Source organism: Molothrus ater, chromosome 1 (assembly GCF_012460135.2).
Source record: "Molothrus ater isolate BHLD 08-10-18 breed brown headed cowbird chromosome 1, BPBGC_Mater_1.1, whole genome shotgun sequence".
NCBI lineage: Eukaryota > Metazoa > Chordata > Aves > Passeriformes > Icteridae > Molothrus > Molothrus ater.
In genome coordinates, this window is record NC_050478.2 from 4,734,282 (window position 1) to 4,762,070 (window position 27,789).

General features: G+C 47.3%; 1 protein-coding gene across 1 annotated transcript in view; it reads left to right on the forward strand.

The window, feature by feature from the left end:
• Positions 1-27,789, forward strand: part of VILL (villin like) — a 37,342-nt gene that overhangs the window by 8,321 nt on the left and 1,232 nt on the right. The window contains 19 exon segments of the mRNA XM_054515316.1: positions 3,539-3,620; positions 5,229-5,303; positions 7,810-8,006; positions 10,447-10,555; positions 10,870-10,980; positions 12,412-12,611; positions 12,694-12,772; positions 14,127-14,225; positions 15,769-15,922; positions 16,950-17,050; positions 17,314-17,451; positions 18,397-18,555; positions 21,097-21,276; positions 22,160-22,305; positions 23,003-23,147; positions 23,482-23,670; positions 25,348-25,416; positions 26,301-26,417; positions 26,419-26,583. Coding sequence (XP_054371291.1) covers positions 3,552-3,620; positions 5,229-5,303; positions 7,810-8,006; positions 10,447-10,555; positions 10,870-10,980; positions 12,412-12,611; positions 12,694-12,772; positions 14,127-14,225; positions 15,769-15,922; positions 16,950-17,050; positions 17,314-17,451; positions 18,397-18,555; positions 21,097-21,276; positions 22,160-22,305; positions 23,003-23,147; positions 23,482-23,670; positions 25,348-25,416; positions 26,301-26,417; positions 26,419-26,583 — 2,502 coding nt within the window. The 5' untranslated portion in view covers positions 3,539-3,551.

The following is a 27,789-nucleotide window of genomic DNA, read 5'->3' on the forward strand; positions in this document are numbered from 1 at the left end:
GGTTGTATGTTATTAATGTGGGGGCAGAGAAATGAGCTACAGCTGCTTCTCCTCTCCTCCCCTCACAGGTTAAGCTGGGTCTGCCCAAGGAGGCAAATCCATCCCCTAACCAGTGACTTTCCCTGGTGAATTCCTGCCCCTGAGGTGGTTGACTCACACTTCTTGCCAATTTGCATTTCACCTAATGCTGAGCAAAACTGGTTTGACTGAGATAAGGGCTGCCCCAGACACTGCTGTTGAAACCCCACAGTGAATGCCCCAAGACCCTCAACATCCCTTTTTTTCCTTTTTAAATTCTAAAAGTTTCTGCCCTTCATAGTTTCAGCACAGATGGGAAGATTTCACTCCATAAATACCAGATTTCATGTCTGGACAGGAGTTGAATTATGGGATCATCTGATTAAAACCTCACATTGAATCATTAATGAAATGAGCTGCTTCATTATGTAAGTCATATTCCTATTATTTCTAACTTGGCCACTGGCTGAAAGAAGCTGGAAAGTCCAAAGAAACAGCCAACCTTGTCTGTGATTCACACTCCCCCAGCTAAAGGAGGAAGGGAGGGACACCATTTCTCAGAGCAGTGAGGAGTCAGCACTGATTGTGAGCTTTCAGATGGAGAAAGGATCCCCAGGAGTGAAGGAGACCCAAGCTCCTCATTTCCAGTCAGACAGGTTTGGTTGGGGATCTGTGGGGCACTGCTGGCTCTCAGAGGAACCTCAGCATCCTTTGGGTTAATTTTTCCAGGAGAGGTTGGGATGCTAAGAGGAGCAGGGATCCAGCTGTGTCTCACAGCTGGCCAGCTGCTGGTTCCTGAGCTGTGAGCAGGAGAGCAAGGTGCCTGCTGCCTTCCACAGGGAGAAGGGTCAGCAGTGCTAAAAAACTCCACTGCCCTCAAATATAAATGTCTTTACTGGCTTTCTTTTCAGGTTCTTCCTGTTTTTATGCTGGAAGGAAAAACCCCTAAATAAATTAAAAAGATAGCTGAGGGAAGGAGGCTTCACTTGGGTTTTTCTTTGATAGGGAACTTTTAAATGTGATACTAAAAGAAAGGAGAGGTCTTTGGCTAAAGATCTGAGCTAAGACCATGTTTTTTATTTAGTTCCTGATAGCCCTCCCCTCCAGGGCTGTAAGTGAGTCAGGACACCATTTAGAACAGTGTCTGCCTCCTCTGTGGACACTGAAATATCCTCCTGGATCTGGCTTTTAACCTGCGTGGGTGTCAATCACCTTTCTGGGAATTGAAGTGAAAAATGTCTTATTTTGTGCTTGCTGTTTGTTTTCCTGCCTGGAAGCTCTCTGGAGGACCAGAGAGGGAGCTGAAAGTTGCTGAATGTGTTCTTGAGGCCTCATGGGCTCAGTCTCCAGCAGTCCTTCTGTGTTCAGGAAGGAGTGAGCCCTTCTGACTCCTGCTGCTGAGCCCTGCCAGGCTGTGCCTGCTCAGGGAGCAGAGAGGTGCTGGGGCTGTGCTCAAAACACCCCAGGAAACACCTGAGCAAGGAGCCAGGATCTGGGAGGTCTGGATGGACCAATGTTGGCAGCATTTTTTGTGCTCTTACTTGGTGTTCAACCTCTTCAGGGTGACCAGCACTTGTTGCTTGTAACGCAAGCAATAAAAACCTTCAGGCAGGGATCACAGCCCTGCTCTCCCCCTCCCTCAGAAGAACACTGAGCTGTGTTTTCTCTGAGCCTGGATTTGTGAGCAGGACTGGCTCACAGAAAGGCTGGTGTGGGTTGTGCCCCTGCACAAGCACAGCCTGTCCCGTGGCTGCTGCAGTGGAGCCAGCTCCAATAGGATCCAACTCCACGTTTTTATGGACATTGCTTTGGGATTCCATTTGTTTCTGGAGTTGCCCTGTAAACAAGCTGGGTTCTGAAGTTGTTTCTTGGGCAAAAACCTCAGCAGTAGGAACAGGGAGCATAGCTAAGAATTTTTCCCCCACGACTGGTGGGTATGGTAGAGGATGGATGGGAGACCTCCACCCATCAGAGGGGCAGCTGAAGACACAAAAACCACCTCAGATATTCTGAGACACCTTTGTGTGGGCAACCTGAAACCTGCTTCTTCCCCATGGAGGCAGCAGAGCTTGGAGAGATGCTGGGATTTGTGTAAAATAGACATTCTGGTTATTGATTGGCTCACTCTGTGTGCTGCTGTGCCTGCATGGAGCTGGGAGCCTGGTGCCCTGCCCTGAGATACCTGGTTGAATTTACACCTGAATGTTGGCCTGAAGTAGAAGAGCTTCATTCCTTGGGCTCCCCCAAGGCCAAGAGACCTGACCTGACCTGCAGTGACTGGCCCAGGGGGGCACAGGACTCCTGGAGGTCCTCTTGTGTCTCCTCCACCCCTCGTGCCATGGTGGGAACAAACCAGTACTGGTGTCGGGTCCAACAGCCCAGTGAGGATCCTTCCCACCTCTTCAAATCCAGGGCAAATGATCCCAAATGGATCCTTTCCATGTGTTCAAATCCAGGGAAGATAATCCCCAATGCATCCTTTCCATGTGTTCAAATCCAGGGAAGATAATCCCCAATGGATCCTTTCCATGTGTTCAAATCCAGGGAAGATAATCCCCAATGCATCCTTTCCATGTGTTCAAATCCAGGGAAGATAATCCCCAATGGATCCTTTCCATGTGTTCAAATCCAGGCAAAATGTTCCCCAATGGATCCTTTCCATGTGTTCAAATCCAGGCAAAATGTTCCCCAATGGATCCTTTCCATGTGTTCAAATCCAGGGAAGATAATCCCCAATGCATCCTTTCCATGTGTTCAAATCCAGGGAAAATGATCCCCAATGGATCCTTTCCATGTGTTCAAATCCAGGGAAGATAATCCCCAATGGATCCTTTCCATGTGTTCAAATCCAGGGAAAATGATCCCCAATGGATCCTTTCCACCTCTTCAAATCCAGGCAAAATGATCCCCAATGGATCCTTTCCATGTGTTCAAATCCAGGTAAAATGATCCCCAATGGATCCTTTCCACCTCTTCAAATCCAGGGCAAATAATCCCCAATGGATCCTTTCCACCTCTTCAAATCCAGGGAAAATGATCCCCAATGGATCCTTTCCATGTGTTCAAATCCAGGCAAAATGTTCCCCAATGGATCCTTTCCATGTGTTCAAATCCAGGGAAAATAATCCTCAATGGATCCTTTCCACCTCTTCAAATCCAGGTAAAATGATCCCCAATGGATCCTTTCCATGTGTTCAAATCCAGGTAAAATGATCCCCAATGGATCCTTTCCACCTCTTCAAATCCAGGGAAACTGATCCCCCACCCAAACAGCAGTGTCCTATCCAGTGTTTGCTGGGCTGGGATCCTGCACTTTGCTTGGCCCTTCTTGAGCATGGATAGCCTGGGAATGGGGGTTCATCCCACCTAAATGTTAACAGCAGAGACAGAGACACTTCAAAATGTGGATTTTCTGTGTTAAACCTGCTCTGATGGCAAGAGGAACCCAGCTGACCAGCACACTCACTGTTGCATCTAATTATATCATTATTTTGAGTTTTGTTCTTCCTTTGCCTTCTAGCTCAGCCTGCAGGATGACAGAAGGTGACACAAACCTCCCAAGCATCGAGAGGAAGCTGGGACTGCAGATATGGGGCATAGAGGTAGGACAAGAGGGATGGCACATGTCCTCTGTCACAGTCATGGCACATGTCCCCTGCACATCTGTGTGTTTGTGTTTCGGGGAAGATTAATTCTTGCAGTAGTCTGTGTGGGAAAAGAGGGTCCTAAAGATAAGATAGAGTGGGAAACAGACTGAGTATTTCCCCATGAAATGTTCAACATGTTATTGTTTTGGTTTCCTGCTCTGTAAAATGGAGATGATAATGTTTGCAAAGGAAACAGGAACGTGGTGGGACTGAAGTAATTCCTCCAGCACTGGAGGCTTTTCTCACCCCTTTTTGGAATCAATGCAAGGCTGCTTTAACACACCAGAAATCCCCTGTTTCACCAAGATGGGTTATTCATAGGTAGTCTTAGTCTACACCAGCAGCTGGCATGGGGAAAACACCAATTTTTGCAGCAAAGGCATTCCATGGAGTCTATTTGTACTTCTTCCTTGCCTTTCCTACTCTGTGTCACTGCAAGGAGAGATCCTGCAGCTTGTGTGGTTGCCTTTTTGCTGCTGGTGGTATCTGGTTTTGGATTGCACCCAAGCTGTGCTCAACTCTGCTTTTTCTGCCCCAATTCACCAAGAACATTCCCCTGCAGTGAGAGTGGGTTTAGACTGAGGTGCAGAATCCCCTCAGGGCAGCAGAGGGAAGAGGCTCCAACATCTCCAGGTGATATTCAGCAGGTCACAACCATGTTCCAGATATCCCAGGGCCTTCTCTTTCCATTTCTCTGCAAAGCACTGAGCGGAGCTGCTTCCAGAGGATCTGTAATTAGAGCTGTGTGGGTTCACAGGGGTCAGGCTGGTATGCTGGGAGACAAGTCAGGCCAGCAGAAGAATGCAAGGCTCTAATTTCAGGGAACCTCAGAGCCAGCTCCAGCCCAGGAGCTGCGTGGGGACTGGTGGGTGGCACAGCCAGGCACCTGTGCTGGGCAGGCATGGCTAATTATGCATGGTTAATTATGCACTTGTGCCAGAGGAAATCTGCAATTTGGGTCTGGAGGGGTGAGGGACCATCAGTGTCCTCAGCTCTGTTTTTTCTCAGCTGGTTGCCCTGAGCCCCTAGCAGAGGGGTTATCCTGACAAAGTGCTGAAAATTATCCTCGAACTCATGGGTACAAAGAACTGTGCCCAAAACTAAACCTAGGATGAGATGTCCTCACTCTCCTGAGATCATTTATTTTAATTTCCCTATAAATTAAAATTTTTTAAATTTAAAAAAAATTGTAGGGAAATTAAAATAAATATAATTTGTAAATTAAAAAAAAATTGTAGGGAAATTCCCTACAAATGCAACTCTGGAGCACTTCAGCCTGGGCCCCAGGTGTAGATCTACAGGATTGCACAAGGGCAAGGACTCTAAAACATACTTGTCAGTCTGGCCAAGCAAAATCTTCATTTTCCATGCTCACTTCTTAGTACTTTGAATATTTCCTCCAGAAGTGGCTTTTCCCAGCTCACAAACTCAGCCCTGATTCTTCCTTCTCCAGCCCCTGATTGTCACCTCAGTGCTTTGTGCAGCCCAGCCTGTCCTGTTTCATACACACCAACTTCTGGCTCTTCACTTTTAGCAACGACCCCACCTCTGATTTCCTTTCAGAACATGAAGATGGTTCCTGTACCTGAAAAAGCTTATGGGACTTTTTTTGAAGGAGACTGTTACATCATTTTGCACGTAAGTAAGACAGCAAACACTGCTCTCTGTTGGGCAACTGGTTCAACCCTTTTTATTTAGATTTGCCTTGGTTCCTAGCTACCTGTCCTGTGGAAAAAGCACTGCTGAAGTGGTTTTGCATGTGTACTCACCATCTAATCATGGATCTGAATTTCACGTGGCTGTTGTGACAACACTGCCTGTTTAGTAAATCAGAAGTTCAGAGGAGCCATTAACTTAGTAATTCATTAAAAGTGTTTATCTTCCAATCAGCAAAGACTCTATCTTTCTTTCCTCCTGCAAACATCTCTGAGTCATGCCCAGGCATGGCAAAATGACCACTACATTCCTGGAAAACTCAATCAAGGACCACATTTAAATGAATAATGGGAGTCCTTGGGGGATGTGGGATGTGACCAGCTGGAGGGTCTCATTTTTAGCAGGTGATGTGTGCCATGAAGATGCTCCATGCCGCGTGTCACGGAAGCAGCAGAGGCCCTACAGCCCATCCCATGTCCCCATAAGGACACTTCAGCCCCACCCAAATTTGGTCCAGACCTCCCTGAGCTGGCTGTGAAGGGCTGCTGAGAGCCAGCTCTGCTCTGTGCAAACTGCCTCGCGGTCTCAGATTTTGGCAGGAGGATGATGTGTTACACTCACCTCCTAAAATCCCTTCCAGATCTCTTCATCTGCATAGAGCAGCCCAGGTCCCATTGAACCCAAACCCATCACAGGGTGGAGACCAGAAGCATTTCCCACTTCCTGGGTCTGAGTGTGCCTCCTGCAAACATCTCTGTCAGTGGAGAGGCAGCAACACCTCCAGTGCCCCACAATACCCAACTGCACATCATCCCCCAGGTGCCAGGATGGGAAGGCAGGCTGGGATAGCAGCACAGGATGTGTCTCCTGCTCAAATGCCCCACACAGATGCCTCTAGGGTACTTTCTGAGTGCTGGAAGCCTGAGTTACAGGCCCACAAACACATGCTTAGAGCAATATACTGGAGTCCTTGCAGGGAGCTGGCAGTGTAAATATGGATTTTGATGCTCACAGGCTCAGCTTCTGTTGCAACAACTTCCCCAGGCAGAAGAGCCCTTCATCAGCCCACTATTCTCCTTTTCCCTGGAAGACAGGAGGGTAAAAACACTCATCTCTGCATTCTGCTTCTTTACTGGAGCCTTTCCAAATAATGATTGTCCGTGGGACAATGGGACTTTGATCATCCTCAATAGCAATGTATTAAATTGAGTGATTTTTCCACAAATTAATTATCTGTGCCTCAGGAGCAGAGCTGGATTTTATTCAACTCCTTCTGCTGTGTTTCGCTGTGGTATCACTACACAAAGCAAATAAACAGAATTTAGTGTCAAATCCAGCTTATAAAATGAGCTTTTATTACCTTTCCCAGGTGTCCACAATGGGATTTAACACAGTGGGTGCAGAAAAATAACTGGCACAACTCAAATAACACTGAGCACACCTTCTTCTCAGCCTGCTTGCCTCCTTTTTCTAGGCTGCTGGGGTTTTCTGTAATAAGATGAATCCCAGCATGCACACACTGGCTCAGCTTCATTTGGAGTTATGTCTGTTTTGCAAGTCAGCAGGAATTCCAAGGCAGTTTGTGCTGCTCTGTCATGTGCTGTGAGAACGACAACAAGAAAGAAGGGGTAGCATCTCCAGGCAAATAAATAGCAACGTGCATTGCATTTCAAGAGGTATCCTATGAGAAGAACCTGCTTTAAGTCATAATATCAAAATGTACAATAGTAGAACAAGCTGAACACATTAATTGCACGGGCGCTCAGTTTTCCTTGATAATGGGAGTTATAAAAGAATATCAAACAGAAACATCCTTCAGTTCAGTCTATAAAACCCAGAAACTGCTCTGCTGAATAAGGAGAGCTCCAGGCTGAGCTCCAGGGAGTACCTGAGGCTCTGTCCTCTCTCCCCTTGCCCAGGAGAAAGGCAGAACTGGGAAAGGTCTCCATGGTCACTTGGTTTTCCGACATAAAAATGTTTTCAGACACGGACACTCAGTTTTCCTTGATAATAGGAGTTATAAAAGAATATAAAACAGAAACATCCTTCAGTTCAGTTTATAAAACCCATAAACTGCTCTGCTGAATAAGGAGAGCTCCAGGTTGAGCCTCCAGGGAGTACCTGAGGCTCTGTCCTCTCTCCCCTTGCTCAGGAGAAAGGCAGAACTGGGAAAGGGCTCTGTGGTCACTTGGCTTTCCGACACAAAAATGTTTTCAGACACAAAAATGTTTTCAGACATGGGTGCTCCGTTTTCCTTGATAATGGGAGTTAGAATATTAAACCTCCTTCAGTTCAGTTTATAAACCCATAAACTGCTCTGCTGAATGGGAAGAGCTCCAGGCTGAGCTCCCAGGGAGTACCTGAGGCTCTGCCCTCTCTCCCTGTTGCCCAGGAGAAAGGCAGAACTGGGGAACTCCGTGGTCACTCTGTTTTCTGACACAATAAGGGCTGTGCCTTCACCTGGACTTGTCCTTCCCGCCTCTTCCAGACCAAAAGGAGCTCCCGTGGCTCGGCTGTGGATCTGCACTACTGGATTGGCAAGGACTCCTCCCAGGACGAGCAGGGCGCCGCGGCCGTGTACGTGACACAGCTGGACACGGCGCTCGGGGGCAGCCCCGTGCAGCACCGCGAGGTGCAGGGACACGAGTCCGAGACCTTCCAGAGCTACTTCCGACACGGCATCATGTGAGTGGCACCAAATGACCCTCACCAAGGGGGGCTGTGGCCCCCGAGGTTCCCTCTGCTTCTCTCTAAGTCTCAAAAATGTGAAAAATACAGAAATCACAGAATGACCAGGTTGGGAGAGACCTTCAAGATCATCGAGTCCAACCCAGCCCCAACAGCTCAACTGAACCCTGGCCCCCAGTGCCACATCCAGGCTTTGTTAAACACACCCAGGCATGGGGACTCCACCATCTCCCTGGGCAGCCATTCCAGAACTTTCTCACTCTTTCTGTGAAAAACTTTTCCCTGCTATCCAACCTGTATTTCCCCTGGTGCAGCTTGAGGCTGTGTGCTCTGGTTGTGTCAGTGCTGCTGCAGAAAGAGCCCAGGGCCAGCTGAGCACAGGCACCTTTCAGGAGCTGCAGAGAGTGATGAGGGCAGCCCTGAGTCTCCTTTGCTCCAGGCTGAGCACCCCCAGCTCCCTCAGGGCTTCCTCACAGGGTTTGTGTTCCCAGCTCCTCTCCAGCCTCCTTGTCCCCTCTGGATGTGCTCAGTGTCCCCAGGTCCTTCCCAAGCTGAGGGGCCAGAGCTGGGCACAGCACTCAAGGTGTGACCTCACCAATGCCAAGTAGAGGGACAGAATGACCTCCCTGGGTCAGCACTGATGCTGGTTAAAATTCAGAGCAAAGAATTCCCATATTGAAGGAATTATTTATTCAGTCTGGAGCCGTGGCATTCTGTTCCACTGGTCATTTTCCCAGATTTTTGCAGTAAATGAATCTTAACCTCCCTTTTGTTCACCTCAGGGTCTTTGTTCCTCTCCTCCACAGACTTTGAAGTGTCCATTCCGAGCACTTCAGACTAATATCCACCTTGCAGTGAAGTGCTGATTTGGCTCATACTGGGTGTAATACTCCTGAAGTGGAAGGAAAAAGTGACTGAACCTTTGTCATCTAAAAGATACTGTTGAATATATGATATGTTGATATATTGAATCCAATCCCAGGGATTTTTTTTTTTTTTTTGCTCTCTCTTGGGTTTTTGGAAGGACTCCAGTTACTGTCCTCCAAGGAAGATCTTCATTGGCAATAAACAGCCTGAGTGCTTTGGTTTCAAACATCTGAAGGAAACTCAGATAATCCTGGGTCAATATCCTCCATCCCAGTCTGTCTGGATATCTCTGTCTTGTGCATCTCAACAACCTCTCATGAATCTCCTCAGAACTTTTCTGAGAGAGAAAAGCGCTTTTAGCCTCATCTTGAAGATGAGTAGGGGACAATGAAGGACTGAAAATCAGACCCTCAAAACTAGTCTGTTTGGAAAGCTGCCTCTGAAATCAACATTAGAATTCATCTGGGTCTAAACCACATCCCTGTGGTCAGTGAAGAAGTCTGAGGCAGAATGAGAAGTTAAAGGAAGCTCTTTCCACATCTTGGCAGGTGGACTAATCACCACAGCATCCTCCTGTGGATATCTTAAGCTGGGCCAAACAAGTCTAGGGTGCTGTGAGTCACATTTCTGACCACATTAGCCAGTACCTTTCCACCTACAATAAAATACATCTAGTACCCACATGGCAAAAATTAAAATCAACAATCGTCCCTTTTTTCATCTAAATGGAAATTGTATTGTGTCAGTTATTACTGTAGTGTGAACAGTGGATCTGTTTCTAAAATGCTCTAGGATATGTAAGAGTGGATTAGAATCACCCCAAAAAACCCACTAAAAGGGCTGTGGGACTTCTATGGGGGGTTGTGCCCTCTCATGATTGTGAAAAGTTGCCACAAGAGAGGGGATGGCATTGTGGCATGAGGTGATAACAGTGCTGAGAGTGGCTGCTGCAAAGTGTGTGTTCAAGGATGGAAGAAAAAAAATTGGGAGGTGAACAATGAGGGAAACACAGTGTCCTGTAAGTGTTTACAGTTTTGTTCTGCTTCTGGCCACAGTTTCCTGTCTAGGCTGCTTTTAATAAAACAGCTATTTTGAAAAAAACCAAAATTTTAGCAGGAAGTTTGTTTTCTGCCAAGTCTGTTTCATATTTTAAATGAATACTTATGGAATATTTCAATTTTGGGATGCCACTGCCATGGTCAGTGGGATTTTCAGTTTGGTTGGGATACAATTCCATTTCCATCCCTGACCTGCCTGTTCATCTTCTCCCAGGATGTTTAATGCTTGGAATCAATGATCTTGAAAGTCTTGTCCAACCTAAATGATTTTATGATTCTATAATTGTGTGCACAGCAGAAACACAACACCCATAAGAGGCAGACAGACACCTCGAACAGGACCATGAACAGCAGTGAGGAACACAGCATTTGCCGCTGCAATTTTAGGACTTTGAGATTATTTTTCCTCTAGGTTTTTTTAGTTGCCACCAAAATCTTGGGATGTTCTCAGAGGGTAGAGGGGAAGGTATTTTCTAACCAGCTCTAACTCTTTATTCTCTGCTGCACAACAGCTACAAGAAGGGAGGAGTGGCTTCAGGATTTAAGCACGTGGAGACCAACATGTACAACATCAAGCGTCTCCTTCACGTCAAGGGCAAGAAGCACGTGTCAGCCACGGAGGTAAGAAGAAGACCTTGCTCTTCTTATAGATCATTCCTCCTTCCCTCTCCTCCTACGCTCATTTCTGAGCAGATTTACAGGTGGGTATCTCATTTCTGCTCAATAACTTCTATTTCAGGACAGTTTTCAAGTCCTCACTCGAGGGTTTGGCGTTAGTACTGTGCTCAGTGAGGAGTTGAGTGCCAGCAGAATGAGCAGTCACTGCAAACCTGTTCTTGCATCCCCAGGGACAGGTTTGCCATGGCTGGGACTTGTCACCTGCAGCTCTCCTCGTCCTCCCCGCTTTGCCAAACTCTCTAATTTCCATGTGACAGGTAGCGCTCTCCTGGGACAGTTTCAACAAGGGAGATGTGTTCTTGCTGGACCTTGGTAAAGTGCTGATCCAGTGGAATGGACCCAGCTGCAGCATTGCTGAGAAATCCAGGGTGAGTACAGGCAAAAAACACTTGGCTTAAGGTGGCGTTTTTTGATGCCTAGGGAAAAAAAATAAAGGAAAAAACTCACAGTGTTTTCACAGTGAAAATCTTATGACCAACAACATAGATATGACCAAATAATCATAAATTTTCTACTTGCCCATATGCTGGTTTTAGAGGCCCATGGAATTGCTTTGCTCCAGTTCAGACCTGGCCTCAGGTTGCATTTCAGAGGCAGCCAAGGACACATCACTAGTTCCAGCCCTAGAAAGTCATCCAGCTCCCTCTGGAGCTCATCTCCATCCCTCTGTGCCCTGTTGTTTGCATGTCAAGGATTAGAAGGTCAGCAACTCCAGTAGGTTTAGCTGCAGTAACCACCCCAGGGTAGATTAATTTTAATTTTTTGTTTACAGCATCAACAGGGAATTCTGGCTTGGTCAGTATGAGACAAGCAGGAATACATAACCCAGGTGCTGATAGGTCAGATCTACAGCTCCTAAAGCACTTTGCAAAGGGATCATTACCCTTATTTTACTGATACAGGAGCCAAGATACAGAGATCTAATAAAGCAAGATACAGCAACAGGTCATCAGCAAAGCTGGTGGCCAAGCTTGTGGTCATTATAATATTAAAAGGCAGATGGGTCTGCTCTGTGTGTGGTGTCCCCTGATGAACTGGGAGAGGGGGAATCTTCCCAGGGAATCTGCCCATTTTTGGGGCACAGTGGAGATCCTGTGGGTGCTGAAGAAGACACAAAGTAATCCTCAACACAGGAAGGGGAGCAGGTTTGTGGCTGCTGGCTTCATCTCAGGCCTCAAGCAGGTCATCCCCTATGTCTGATAAAGAGACAGGAGATAAAGAAAGGAGTCTTTCAAAGCTATTGCAGTAAGAGTCATGGGAACAAAAAAAATAAATCAATTGAAGATGGAGATTTCAGCCTAATTAGCTGCTTGACATTTCATGCTGCTTTTTTCACAAAGACATCCACGTTTTTTGAACACTTGAAACATTTAAATGTAAAATGTCACCGTGGGGCGGCCGGGGTCCTGCAGCTCTGCAGCATCCTGCCTCGTTGGCCTCAGCATGTGCTCATCTGTCCCCCAGGCCATCCCAGGGGACCACTGGACCTGCTGGTGCACAGTCACACGCAGGCAGTGCCTATTGTGGCTCCCACATGCCTGTGGCTCCCACATGCCTCCTCCCATGTGCCCTGCGGGAGCAGCATCAACAGCGACACAATTAGCAGTATTTCCCTTTGAGTTAGTTAACAATCAGGCATTACAGACATATCTGCTTCTTTAATAGCTAAATTTGGAAGGCACTAGGAGCTTCAGGGAGCTGTGGTAACCTGGCTGGGGCTGTTGGTTCTCAGTCACTGCTTGGGGCTGGCTGGCTTTGGGGTGTGTGTCAGGACTTAGCCCCTGTGGCTCCTTGTGCAGGGTCTTGCTCTGGCTCGGAGCATCAGGGACAGCGAGAGGGGCGGCCGTGCTCAGATTGGCATCATTGACAACGAGAGGGACTCCCCAGACCTGATGCAGATCATGAGGATGGTGCTGGGCGAGCGGCGCGGGGAGCTCCGCGACGCCATCCCCGACACCAAAGCAGACGAGCTGCAGAAAGCCAACGTCAGGCTCTACCAGTGAGTCCTGTGCTCCAAACCCTGTCCCTTGTCACAGGGGGCTCTGTGGGGTCTAACTCAGCTCGGTGGCTCTGTCTTGCAGTGTCTATGAGAAGGACAATGACCTGGTGGTGCAGGAGATCGCCACCCGGCCCCTGACGCAGGATCTGCTCCAGCACGAGGTGAGACAAAGCCAGAGTGGCCTTTGCAGCCAGAAAAGGAGGCTGTGGCTCACTTTGTTTTCAGCTGAGCACCTGTTTCCTGAAAATTATCAGGCCTTCCATCACTAGGAGAGCTTAGCCCTGCTGTTAGGTTAGGACAGCTTAGCCCTGCTACAATCTCAGCAGCCGGAGGTAGGTGGTGTGCTGAAGCTGTTCCAAGAAGAGATGGCAAATTGATGCTCTCAGCCAAGGATTATATTAGCTTGGCAATCACAGTGAGGGAGAGCTGCATACCAGGAATAAATTCCAGATGGAATGAAGGCTTCTTAATACCTGATGTTCAAGGATAGCCTTCCCTCTGCTGACTCCAGAGCAAATAAATACTCTGCTCACGAAACCGGGGAGATTTGTTTTCCTGTCATAGCAAGTGGCTGGTCTCAGTGATCCACCCTGGAAGGAGATTTCCTGACAGACCCTCTGTGCAGAGTTTTTCAGAAAACAGAGGCTTTTCCTCTGACTGAAATTTGGCAGAGAATTGCTCATCCTTAATTCTCTGCAGTGCAGACCAGCCTATTCCAACGCAGCACTGTGCCGCAAGGCTCCCGCTCCCCTTTGCATCCTGATGTCAGCCTTGTTAAAATCTCAGCCTCCCTTTGCAGACACATTAAGCCCTTTTTCTTCTTTCATAGTTCAGTTTGAAAAAGGAGCAGCCTTTGGTCCCACAGTGTGTTTGGAGCACGAGCTGTCTGTAGTGGGGATGGGCTCAGCACACCCCTCATCCCTTTTGGGTTCGGGATCCTGCTGTGTTCACAGCAATGCAACACTGAGCTCCAGATCAGGGATCTCAGTGAGGACAAAATATTCATGCAGAAGACGTCTAACTTGGACCTTTCCTGCTCCTTTAGAAGCAGATTTGGGCGTAAATACAGGCAGCAGTAGGGTAGAGTAGATATTTCAGCATACACTTCTCCTGGCCCCTTTTAGAGCTGGTGATGTTTTTGCTTTGAGAACACCTCCTGTGAGGGGGTAATAGACAGTTTTGGGCAATGCCTAAGGAAAATACATACTTTAGCTAGTTAAAATTATAAATCAGCAGCCTGGGCCAGGTGTGCCCACACCTGTGAACCCCTGCCCAGTGGGGTTGGTGGTAGTTGTACTCCATTTATAAACCATAGGAAATTCATTCTCTGTCACCTCTGATAATAGCTGCACCAGGGTTAGAGCTCTGCAAGGCTCAGAAATGAGCTGGATATGCATCTAACTTAAATCTACAACAAGGATCCACCTGATTGGGCTACAAATAATGAGCTTTTCCTGCACAGAGTTTTTCACGTTTGTTTTTTTCTGTTTCCTGTTTTTTTTGGTTTAACCTCAGGACTGCTACATTTTAGACCAAGGTGGCTTCAAAATTTATGTCTGGAGAGGAAAAGCCTCCAGCCCAGAAGAGAAAAAAGCAGCATTCACTCGAGCTGTGGTGAGTTGGAATAGAGTGCAAATGATGTCGTGGGTGGTTGATACATGCTGATCTAGATCTGACCACTAATTACAATTAAGTGTAGCTCTTGGGGAGCTGGCCTGTGTAATAACAGAGAGAGAAGTTGAGTGTCTAGGGGAAGCATGATGACATAAATACACAATTGTTAGTCATCAAATTGTGCTAGGACCAAGACCTGCCACTAAAACTAAGAAAAAAATGGTAAAAGAAAATCAAGTGTAAAAGAAAATACCTTTCTACATGGTAAATAGTGAACTTCTGGGAACTGTTGGTTCAAGGGATGGTGGAGTCAGAAAGGATCAGCAGAGTCAAGAATTTGACCAGAAAAGGTGCATAAACAGATAATAAAGGGGTTCTGACATCCATGTCTCATTTTCTGTCAGAGCATTCATCAGCTCTTCCTCTCAGAAAAAATTAGCCTCGAGGGAGCCTGAGCAAGTAAGGAATTTGGTATTTTTTTACAAGTTAGCATGTTGAAGTGAAGACTATGAGGGAACATGGCTTTTAATTAGACATTTACTTATGGGAAGACCATAAATGGCTTCATCTTCCATGAGATCTTAACTAGGAGATACTGAACTTCAGTGAGTCCTACCTTCAGCAAGGTCCTACCTGGAGACCCCCAGCTTCAATAGGATTGCACCTATTGTCTCATAGAAGAAAAGCTTAAAAATGCCTTAAAACTTATCTCACTGTCCTCTGTGCTCCTTTCAAGAGCTTGACTCAGACTCATTTTAGTAGGCAATCATCTCAGCAAATTCTGGCCCTGAGCTACACATGTAGAACAAAAGATGTGTCTGTCTTTCAGTGTGGCAGGTGGGAGGGGCGGGAGAACCATCTGCTCTGCTTTTCCCTGAGGGCACTGTGTGGCTGCAGTTTTTACAGCAGAAGTTGGATGCTCAGAAAGCCACATTTAGGCTCCTTCCCACAGCTGCCAGCGCTGCACCTCGGGTCATCCTGGAGCCTTCTGAGATAAACACAGGAGCAGTTCCCAAAACCGAGCGAGGATTTTGGCATTGTGGCAGAACACAGAACATTTTCTTTCCACTCATATTGTATCAAGCACCTCTGTTGAAATAGTCTTTTAACTCAATGATAGCACTATTGCAAAGAAATAATATGGCTTTAGGGAAAAACTAGAAAAAAGAAGAAAAAAATATTTGTGAGAGTTTAGTCCCTTCAGAACAGACTTCGTGCTCTGGGTGTGCTGAGCTGCCTCCACCCCTTCACTCCCATGCTCTCTACCAGGCTGCAGGCAGAACAGTTTTCCTGACTTAGAGAGGGACAAAAAGTTTGGAGAAAAGGGGTAAGGGTAGGATTCAGTCCCCTAAAGACAGAAGTAAACATGGATACTACAGCAAGAGTCTTCAGTTACTTCTGGTTAGTTTGAATGCAAATCTTGGACTGAATCCCACCCTGTGTTCAGTGAGGGACACTCTTCAAGCTGGTCCAGGTCCACACCCCTCTTCTCATGTCTGTAAAAAGCCAAAAGCTCACTAGTGACCTTTCTGAACCCCACCAGGGTTTTATCCAGGCCAAAGGCTATCCTTCATCCACCAACGTTGAGGTGATCAATGATGGAGCAGAGTCAGCCATGTTCAAACAGCTGTTCCAGAGGTGGACAGAAAAGAACGAAACACAAGGGCTGGGCAAGGTCTACACTACAGGCAAAATTGGTGAGCATGTTGGTCCTGGGTTTGTCTTTCCTACCTGTGCTAAGCAATAGCTGAGGGAACATCATTCACATCAACTGTCTCCTGCCTTCATGATCTCAAAAATCTAATTTACACTCTCCTGGTGCCTTCTATTTTCCATCTTCTTCAGTAGATGGAAAGGATTCATGAACTGAATGACATTCAGCTCTGCTGAATTTTCTAATATGAACCAAATTGCCACTTCCTCTGAATATAAATGGTGGCAGAGAATCACTCCTCTCTGAAGAACTGTATGCAAAATTTCCCACTTGCAGATCTCCCAAATTTCCTTTATGAAGGGCTAATGCTGAGCCTGATAAGGAGCTCTGCTTTCATTTACACTGGCATCCATCCAGTCCCCTCCTGACGTCGGTGGAATGATGCTGTATTTACACAGGGTGTAAATGGTGTATTTATCACACTGCTGAAGGGAATATTACAATGCATTAACCCCAAGACTAAGCAATTCCAAAGAGAGAGAACTTGTTGATGAATGATGGGAAGGTGACAGAGATCCTGAACATCTCCATCAATAACAGCCTGAGAGCCACAAATCTCTTTCCCTTGCAAGTTCTCTCTTTTCTCTCCATCTCTGTTTCTCTCTGTGCTGTCTGTAAATGCTCTCTTTCTTTGCCATGAGCTGGAGAAATGTAGGCATTTTATTTCTGAAATCAGCATTTTGAAAGGAGGCAAATATTTATAGATTTGGAAAAAAATAAAGAATTTTCAGTCAGGAGACAAGTAATATTTTTACCAGCCATCACTGGAACATGCTGTGGGGCCAATTCCAGCCTGTCACAGGTCAACACTGAGGTGGGTTTGCTCTTGCATTTTCCAAAATCAGCATTGGTTTACTGGGGGCAGGAGTGGCTTTTTGCAAACCTGGACTGGGTTTTACTTGCTCTACAGTGGTTGTGCGTGAGGGTTGTGGGAAGGGTTTGTGTCATGCATTCACTGGGTTCTTGTTTTTATTCTGTTTTTGTTCTTGTTTTTGTTTTGTTTGACGCAGCCAAGGTGGAGCAGGTGAAGTTTGACACCACCCAGCTCCACGCCAGGCCTGAGCTCGCAGCTGAGCAGAGGATGGTCGATGATGCCTCTGGGGAGATTGAGGTGAGACAGCTCCTTTGGCTGGCAGAGGGTGCTGTAATCAGCCTCTTTCCAAGCATTACTTGGTTTGTTCAGCTTGGGGGAGGCTGAGGATGGACCTCATGGCACTTCACAGCTTCCTCACAAAGGGTAGGCACTGATCTCTTCCCTCCAGTCATGGGACCTGGGGGAACTCCTGAAGCTTCAGTGGTGTGGTAGCCAAAGGGTTGTGCTCTGTCCTCACCTTGACTCCACAGCTGCTCACCAAGATGTTTTTTGTTCCCTAGGTGTGGAGGATTGAGGACTTGGAAATGCAGCCAGTGAATCCCAAGATGTATGGGCAGTTCTATGGAGGTGATTGCTACCTGGTTCTGTACACCTACCTGAGGTCAGGCAGACCCCACTACATCCTCTACATGTGGCAGGTAGGTCAAAGCAGAGCAGAGGGCACTGTGCTGTGCCTGCTGTACAAGCCTAAAGCTGAAGGAAGCAATTGCACACAAAAATCCCAACCCAGGCACCCAGAAGAACTCAGATACACTTTGCTCATCAATTCCAAATTTCCCAAGCTGTCCTTTGTAGGTACAAAGTGGCATCAGGCTGAGCACCAGCAAAATCAGACAGAAAGACTGAAGAATGGTGGGGCTTACAGTGCTGAGGTCAAAGTTTGGAGTCAGTTCTTAGAATTATATGGGTATATGGATATCTCTGCTTTCCTTTTTAAAGTATATTTTCATGCAGAGAGAAGCTTCAAAATGGCACTCTAAAGTCTGCAAAACCAGAATGCCAGTGAAATTTAAATATCTGGAAGTTTTAACTCTGATCTCATGGTATTACACACTTTGGGACTGGCAGGTGTTGAATTGTGAAGAGGTTTGTAGGTTTGTACCCTTGCTCTCATCACGCTGTGTGGGACACCCCCCTGTCCCCCAGGGCTGCCACGCCTCCGTGGATGAAATACCAGTTTCAAATATCCCAAGCTCTCCTTTGTAGGTAGCATGAACACTGATCCCAAACTGGCATTAGACTGAGCACCAGCAAAATCAGACAGAAAGAGTGAAGAATGATGGGGCTTACGGTGCTGAGGTCAAAGTTTGGAGTCGGATTGTCCCTCAAAGCCTCAGTTCCTAGAGTTCTGTGGGTATATGGACATCCCTGCTTTCTTTCTTGAAGTATATTTTCATGCAGAGAGAAGCTTCAAAATGGGACTCTAAAGTCTGCAAAGCCAGAATGTCAGTGAAATTTAAATATCTGGAAATTTTAACTCTGATCTCATGGTATTACAGACTTTGGGACTGGCAGGTGTTGAATTGTGAAGAGGTTTGTATCCCTGCTCTCATCACGCTGTGTGTGTCACCCCTGTCCCCCAGGGCCGCCACGCCTCCGTGGATGAAATCACTGCCTGTGCCCTCAATGCCATCGAGCTGGACAGGAAATACGGGGACGAGGCCGTGCAGGTGCGGGTGACCATGGGCAAGGAGCCCAGGCACTTCCTGGCCATCTTCAAGGGCAAGCTGGTCATCTACGAGGTAACCTGCTCTTGGGTTTTGTGTTGCTGAAATGGCTCCCCAGGTATTAAAGAGTCTTTTTTCTCAGCCCCACGACCGAAGAAGAAGTTGGGATTCCTCAGCTCTGGTTTTCAAGGTTGTTTATTTTCTCTTATCTATGACATTCTTTCTCCAACCTGCTGAGATCTGTCTGGCAGATCAGGTTGAGGCCCTCTGACCACCCTTGGGGTGGTGTTGGCTTTTTATACTAAGAACTACATGTACTTTATTTACAATAATTTTCCAATACCTATCACCTATGTTAGACAGTCTGTCTCTACTCTAAACCAATCCAGAAGTGCCACCATCACAGCAGAAGATGGAGGACAAGAAGAAGGAGAAGAAGGACAGGACATGCCCAGATTCCTCCATCTTGCCTCTTGAACCCCCATTCTAAAACCCCCAAAATTCTACTTTTTCACCCTGTGACAAATTAACCATCATTCTACTCAAACCCTTGTGGCTTGTAAATCCTCACACAAAGTTGGTAATTGTTTCCATGGGCTAAAATCAAAGGCACAGGTGTTTTTGACTCTGTGCCAAGGTCTCTGAGCCCCCTGCCAGGGTCTCGAGTCCTCCAGGGCAGCCAGAGGAATGTCCTGGGTTCCAACAACCTGGCTTTGGGAGGTGGGAGCACCAACAGTGGCAGCTGCAGTGGAAATAGTCCAATCAAACTGGGCTGATATTCAGGAAATGTCCCCCCAGGCTGGCAGAGGGGACATTTCTGGTACTCCTCAAGCAGTCTGAGCACTGCTGGAGTAAACACGGTCCTGGACTGGCCCAACTCACCTGAGCTCCACCCCTGAGCTCCAGCAGTGTGAGGTTCATTCCGACTCTGTCCCAAAATATTTTGCAGAGTTAGAATAAGGCAGTCATCCTGTGAATTACCCATGCTGCTATCCAGAGAGGGTCCTTCAAAATATCCTACAAACATGATTTGCATTGTCCTTGCCTGAGTTACACCACATAGCCACCAACCCACTTCACTTGCTGCCTTGCTTGCTGACATACATGGTGGAGAAATTCCACCTGTGGCTGTGGGAGAGGGGGATTGCCCTCAGCTCTCAGTGTTGGTCCCACTGTATGGTTTCCATGGCAGATGTTCAGTTAAGATGAGCACAGCTGGAGATCAGGGTACAGATGCCCTGCCCAGTTTTCATGGTAAATCCTCTACAGACACCAGGATCTGGTCACATGGACCTTGAGGATCTTGATGGGAGCTGGTCAGGACTCTGCAGTCAGGGAGAAATGTGGGAGTTGTGCCATGTAGGTTTCATTCTGACCTGGAATCAGAAGATACTTGGATTTCCTCGTCTGCTCAGTGCAGAACCATGGTTCATTATTGTTGAATTTGTAAGCAACCCCAACGAGGGGAGGAATGATGAATCTGATTCCATGTTCTTAGAAGGCTAATTTATTATGATATGATATTATATATTATATTAATGATATGATAATATATGATATGATATTATATGATGCTATACTAAAACTATACTAAAGAAGAGGGAAAAGATACAGACAGAAGGCTTAACAAAGAATGAATAATGAAAACTCTCTCCTCCAAAGTCCCAACACAGCTGGCTGTGATTGGTCATTAAGTTAGAGCAATTCACATGAAACCAATTAAAGAACCACCTTTTCAATAAACAATCTCCAGACCACATTCCAAAGCAGCAAAACACAGGAGAAACAAATCTCCTAGTTATTGTTTTCATTTTTCTCTGAGCCTTCTCAGCTTCCCAGGAGAGGAAATCCTGGTGGAGGGATTTTTCGGGAAATATGACCGTAACACATTATTGCAAGAGTGGGCAGGGCTGCAAGCCCAGAGCCTTCCTCAGATCAGTCACACCCTGGATCTGTGTGTCCTCCTCACCTCTCAGTGCTACCTATTAGAATAATACCAATATAACTGGATGGGACAGGCCTGAGCTTGCCTGGCCCTTGGTGCTGAACCCAACAGTGGCACTGTGGTGTTTCACCCCAGAGACACCTTTGGCTAGCTGGATATTGCAGCTGGGTGCTTGGAGACAAGTCCAGCCTTGCAGGAGCTCGGATTTACCTCTGGCAGAGAAGCTTCAAGGTGATGGTGAAGGAAAGGAGTCGATTCTGTTGGAGGGTTTTGATCCAGAGCTTTATTCTGGCCCACAGGCCTCTGAATCCAGCAACAGCTCCAACAGAACTCACAAACCGCGTGGTTGCTGCTCCTTTTAACCCTGGGGACAGGGGGAGGGAAAGGGTAGGAAGCCACCAACCAGGTATGGGAGAGGAGATCTTAAGGGGCAAAGGACACCTGGATGGCCTAATGTCCCCCCAGGGGTAGAGGGCATCCTTTGAATCTGCCAGTCTCTCCACTCCCTTCTGGAATTCCAGGACTGACAGACAGTACTCGGCAGGGGACAAGAGAGATGGAAGGAGAGGTGACTGACACACCTGGCAGGGAATTATCAGCCAGGGATCCGAGGTTCTGGGGTGAACCCTGAAATCACAACGCAACAGCTGCCCTTCCCTCTCTCCTTGCAGGGCGGCACCAGCCGGGCTCAGCAGAGCAGCCCCGAGCCGGCGATCCGCCTCTTCCAGGTGAGGGGCACGGATGAGGTGAACACCAAGGCCACAGAGGTGCCAGCCCGAGCCTCCTCCCTCAACTCCAACGATGTCTTCCTGCTGAGCACCAGCCAGGTCTGCTACCTGTGGTGTGGGAAGGTGAGTCTGCAGTGAGACATGGGGACCAGCCAGGTCTGCTTGAGTCTGCTGCCTCTGCTAGGTCATGGAGTTAAATCCTTGGGCAGGTGGCCCATTAATTCAGTGGAGAAATGGCTTCAAGTTGTGCCAGGGGAGGTTAATACTGCATGCTAAAAAATTTTCTTCACAGAAAGCACTGGAACAGGCTGCCCAGGGCAATGATGGAGTCAAAAGTGTTCAAAAATGCGTGGATGTGACACTTAATGACATGATTTAGTGGTGCTGGGCTGATGGTTGGACTTCATGATCTTAAAGGTCTTTTTCAACCTTAATGATTCAATGTTTCTGTGAGGAAAGGGCTCTGTCTGTGGAGGGTCAGTAAAAGCCTTCTCTACAAAAGTAACCCATGTTGGGGTTCACCTCACCTCAATGTAGGTGTCCATACAACTTTCATTCAGGTCAATAAATCATCCCAGATTTTCCAGCTGTAAGAAATGAGCCAGGACGAGAGCAAATTAATTTATCTTGTTTCAGTCATGTGTCAGGATGAGATAGTAGATCAAACCGAAGCAGAGAAGTTGTCGATGTCCCATCCCTGGAAGTGTTCAGAGCCATGTTGGATATGGCTTGGAGCATCCTGTTTGAATGGAAGGTGTTCCTGATAATCTTTAAAGTCCCTCCTAACCCAAATCATTCTGTCATTCTGTGAGGTTTGATGCAGGTGCCATTGGCTGCACTAAATGTCCCTTCAAGGACTAGAAATGATTCTGATTCTGAGTGATCAGCTCAAGGGCACTCAATTAGGCCTGAAGCTCTCCAGAGGACCAAGCCAGCTTTTCCCCACGGATAATTTTTGCCAGTCTTTTTTCCCTAACTGCACCTCCATCTTTTATCCTGAACGCAGGGATGCAGTGGAGATGAGCGGGAGATGGCAAAAATGGTGGCTGACATCGTTTCCAGAAGGGACAAACACACCATTCTGGAAGGACAGGAGCCTGCAGAGTTCTGGGAAGCTCTGGGAGGCAAAGCACCTTATGCCAGTGAAAAGAGGTAATAGTGACCTGCTTGTTCCTCTGGCCAGGGGACATTAGGCAAGGGATCAAAACTTTGCAGGAAAGTGAATACTTTGATGCTGTGTCCTCAATAAAGGAAGCACAAGGCCAGAATATCACCAAGGCTTTGATCAGAAACCACACCAAGGTGTTTCTTCCCTGCCTTTTGGGCCAGGGGTTCTCCTGAAGTGGGAGCTACAGGTCCAAAGCCTGCAGACAAGGGTGTGCTACATCCTCCTTTCTCCCCAGTAAACATATCCCATATCTTGTGCTGAGGGCTGCAGGAACCACGTGCTCCATTTCCAGCCATTGTCAGCAGCAGCTCCAGGAGAATCCTGAGACTAGATCTGCCTTTGGACAGCATGGATTTCCCCAGCCCTCTGGGCTGGTGATGGTTTCTTCTGTAAAACGTGATCTGGTGTGGCTTTCACCTGACATCAAGCTCATTGCCACAATGAGGGAAGGGTTCTGCTTTTGCCTTTTTGGGTGAAGGAAAAAAATTACCTTTGAAAGTTATCAAAATGGTCTGAGAATCCCGTGATACCTGACATTGCTTCCAGCCCTTTAGATGAGTGCTGCCATGTTCCCCCTCTCCCCTCAAGGCCACAAAAAGCACCTTCAGGGCCCTGCAGTAAGCCAGGAGGGAAAGATTTCCACATTTTTTGCTTTTCCCTCCCCTGCCATGCACGAGGCAGGTTCCAGGAGCAGGTCACACACTACCAGCCTCGCCTCTTTGAGTGCTCCAACCAGACAGGTCGCTTCATCATGACGGAGGTGGTCGGGTTCTGCCAGGAGGACCTGGATGAAGATGATGTCATGCTGCTGGACACGTGGGAAGAGGTCAGAAAAAGCCTCCTCCCCTTCTCCTCAGACATGTTTTCAAGCAGGTTTATGGCTTTAGTTGGTGGTTATTGAGTTGGATCTTGGCCAATGACTGGGTTCAGCTACCTTGAAACGTACAAGAGCTGTCACCTGAAATATTTATGCTCCATGCCTGTCTCAAAAGCAAAATCTTCCTTGTTTGGGGGTAAATTTGGGCTCAGAATCACAGGGGGCTACTGGGACAACACATTTCCAGTCTTGTCTCTGCTCCCACTGGCAGGGGAGAGCAAACAGGCTCTGTCTGCACAGGTTCTAATGCCTCACTGACCTTCAACTCCTTCTCCCCTTGCAGATTTTCCTTTGGGTTGGCAAAGCCTCCAACGCACAGGAGAGGAACGAGGCCATTGCCTCGGCCAAGGAGTATCTCAAGACCCACCCAGCTGGGAGGGACCTGGCAACTCCCATCATCCTGGTGAAGCAGGGCTATGAACCCCTCAACTTCACAGGGTGGTTCAACGCCTGGGACCCCTACAAATGGAGTGTAAGTTGCTGGAAAAGCCCTGTGGCTACTCAGGGGTGCCTGGAGGGTGTTGTTGCCAATGAATATAGGACGCATGGAGTGAAACCTCACTAGGAAATGTCCTGAGCTTCACAGAATCATGGAATGGCTTTGGTTGGAAGGGGCCTTAAAGACCATCCAGTTCCAGACCCCTGCCATGTGCAGGGACATGAGTTCCTGGTGCTGTCTGAGCAGCTTCTGCTCCTTCACCAATAAAAAAGTACCTGTGTGGTGAAACAGAGGCTTTGGCAAATGTGCTCTAAATCACGATATTCATATTTTCATAAATATTAGGTTCCAAATCAAGTTTTTGATTTCAGCCAGAAAGAGGTGGGGACTATGAGTAGTAAAATCAAGTTCAGAGGGAAAACAGACACACCCACATCATAAAGGAAAAAAAAAACAAACCAAAGCAACAGAAGTTCTTTGTTGAAAGTGCAGCCACAGAGGCAAATTTATGAGCCAGCTTTAAGGGCAAACTGTGGTGAAATGAAAGATGTGAGCAGACAGGTCTCATGTTCAGGTTTGTGGAAAGTCCATCAGAGCTCAGGAGCTCCTGAGCAAGGTCACCCTTGGTCCCTGAGCACCAGCCTTCAAATCAGAGTTACAAATACCAGCTCCTCCCTATGCAGAAATGGAAACCTGTTCCAAGAGATGAGTGGGAAGGAAAAATTCCTTTCTCCCCTCTTTCCCCAGGACTCCACACTGCAGGAAAACTCTTACAGAGATATTTTATTTCCTGTATCTGAGTTTGCATTGTCTTGCTTCCCAATCCATGTGGTGGTGGATCCAGTCTTGACAGCTGGATCTGGAGAGATAAGACAGCAACTCACAGTGACCCTTAAAATATGTTGATGCTTAGAACAAAGGTCAAAACTTGTGGGTTTGTTTTATTTTTTTTCCCGAGGAACTGCTGAAAAACAAGGATACAGCTCATAAAATATGTGCCTCTAAAAATATCCCCTGTAGGCAGCTTCAGCAACTACAGACAAGCCATCCAAACTGTTGACATCCCAGAAACATCTGGTGTGTGTTCTTTGCTCAGTTTTGGGTCTAAATCTGTTTTCTCTGCAGTCCATGTGTTTATGTTGCTTGTTCTTGTTGGGAAACTTTGTTGGATGTTTCTGTTAAGAACTGACATCTCCTGGCTGCTTAGGAAAACACAGCCATGAGCTTTGCCAATTTATCTAGTATCTAGATTCTTCCTTTTTTTTTTTTAAATAGAAAATAAAAGGTATCTGGTAATACATGGCACCTAATTACAAGAAGTAAGGACTTGAGGCTTTGAAAAAAATGTGTTGTTTTAGCTAAATGAAGTAGGAAAGTTGGAAAAAAGGAATACTTTCAGGCATTGCAAGATTCATCAAAAATGTAAAAGATTTAAATCCAGCAATGAATATTATTTCTCATTTGCCTTCTGCTCCAAAGTCTTTAAATTTGCTGGTTTCACCTGTTACTGTACAACTGCAAAGGCTGAAGTCCATTTTTTTTTTCTTTGTTTTCAAGTGAAAGCTCAGATTCTTCTGACTGCAGGGGCTGAGGTTTGCAGGAGCTGCCGCATCAGTGGCCATCTCTGGGCTTTAAAATTCAGGATCTCCTGACCCAGGAGTGTGGGCTAAAGGCAGCCCATGGCTCTCACAGCTCTCTCTTTCCCTTTAGGATGGCAAATCCTACGAGGAAATGAAGAACAGCTTGGGAGACGTGTCAGCCATATCTGAGATCAAAGTGGTGAGTTGTGTCTTGGCCATACAAGTAGGAAACACCTGGGTTCACACACCTCCACATCCCCCAGCCTGTTTGCACCAAGGAGGGGACACCAGGATGAGGGCAGGGATGGGAACCTCAGGCTGCCAGCACTGGAGCTGTGCTCCTCTGTGGGAAGCAGAGGGAGATGTGATAAATTACCCATAAATACACCCAGACCTCCTGGGCCTTTTCCAGTCCTGCCCAGAAGCATCTGTAAGCAGGACATTGTCCAGCTGCTCTAATGCAGAACAAATTAAGGTGTGTGCAGCTCTGAGAGGGTGTAGTGAAGTGTTTTGTGAATAGTTTACAGTGGTGGAGCCCCTGAGACCCCAAACAAGGGTCCCCTGGTCAAGAAGGGCATGGCCCAGTGGGGGATCCTCCAAAGTAAATGATGTCCCAACATTCCCAAATGCCATTGTCACAGGGTCAGTTCTGCCCTGGGCAGGGTCAGGATGAAGGCTGGAAGGAAGTGGCAGGTTTGGATGAGGAGATATGGCTGATCAGGGAGGGGTGTGCAGGCAATTTAGATGTTTTAGACATGGTAGACATCTAACCTCACCTTCTGTCATCCCACATGTGCCTTCCCCTGATGTTATCTTGAGAAGAATGAGACTGCTGTAAGTATCCTCAGTTCTTTATAAGAGCTCTCGCTAGTGTGTGCTTTTAGCAGTCCTAACACCAAGGTGTAGCATTTATGGAGGCACTGCACTAACACTTCAGGTGGGACTTTCCCCTTGCTGCTTTGGAGCTACAGATAGTCTGTGCCAGAAATAGTCCCCCACAACCCCAGCAGAAAGATCCTGGCATCTTCCCCACCTTGCTCTGCCAGAGCATCTCATCATGAGGTGTTTTCCTCCGTTTGGCAGGACCTGAACAACCTCAGCCTGAACAAGAGAGCCCTCAGCACCACCAGCCTGGCTGGTTCAGCTACAGCCAATGCCTCCTCGGAGTACAAATCTCACTTCAGCCACAGTGACAGCAACAGCACGCTACAGCAACAACTACAACAGCAACAACTACAGCAGCAGCAACAACAGCCACAGCAGCCCTGCCATGGTGCCCAACGGGGAAGGGATTTACTCCCGAGAGGTGCTGATGCACAGGACCGTGGATGAGCTTCCCGAAGGCGTGGATCCCACTAAAAAAGAGGTGATGGCATTGCTGCTTTGATCCCTTTCTAACTTAACCTGCAGCTGGCTGAGTGTGCTTTAGACCACCAAGTCCTGCTCAGACTCGAGGGGACACTGGCAGGACACACAGGGGCTCACCAAAAGCAGGAGCTTTGTGTGAGGAAGTTCATAGGACCATAGAATGGTTGGGTTGTAAGGGAGCTTAAAGGTGGTCTAGTTCCCTTTCCCTGCTGTGGAAAGAAACACCTTGTGGTGGTTTTAGCCTAGTTTAAGTAATTATGGGGTTTCTGTGGCAGAAAAAAAAATAACTTTAAGTAGTAATTTTTAAAAAGTGTTTTCTTCTGGTAGAATTGTTTTGCTCTGCCACACAACTTGTGTCCTCAGAGGGACAGGGGGACAAGGTGACACAGCTGAGAGCTAAGCCAGAATTTGCATTTTACTTGAGCTGTAGGTGAATGTTTTCTTCTGAAACTTGTCCCAGAAGGATGGTTTGTTTGTTTTTTTATTAATTGCAGAAAGCTTGCATTTCAGCAGTTTTCAATTTCAGAAGAAATTACACATCCCAGATTTCCAGTCAGCCCAAGGATTTCGGCAGTGTCTGCAGCTGAATCCAAGCAAGCTGATGGGGGGGACAGAAGATTGATTCCCTCTATTCCCTGTAATCCTTGTTTGACCAATGTCTTACCCAACAGATCTGGCACAGGCCAGCACCCACAGCCAGAGCCATGATCCACAGCTGGGCTCTATATGGGTTCTTATACCCAAAATACCAGGAAAAAGCTCAACCTCCCATTCCCACAGAGCCTTTGTTAGCATCCCTGATGAGCCTGATTTCTGCAAACCCTCTATTTCCAGCAATGAGAGTGAACATTTCCAGTGAATATTTTAGGAGAGGGGACTGAGCAGGGGGAGATGCTTTCGCTGTGAATCACTGCCTAAAACTCTGGCCAGCAGAGCTTCCCTGGTGGGCCATAAATTGTCCTGGCCACAGTATGATCAGCAGGGGCTAAATTCCAGCCAGAGCATGCTAACTCCTCAAAACTGGAACATCTCTTTGGGCTGATGGGCTTTTATTCCCCTGGTGCTTTGGGGAGTGGGATGAGGAACAGTCGGCTGGGATGTTGCATTTCCCAGCTCGAGGACAGGGAGCTGAGCAGGAGCTGTTGGTCTGGAGTCAGAGGTCAGCACTGGCACATGGGGAGGGGATGCAGCCATGGGGGTGTCC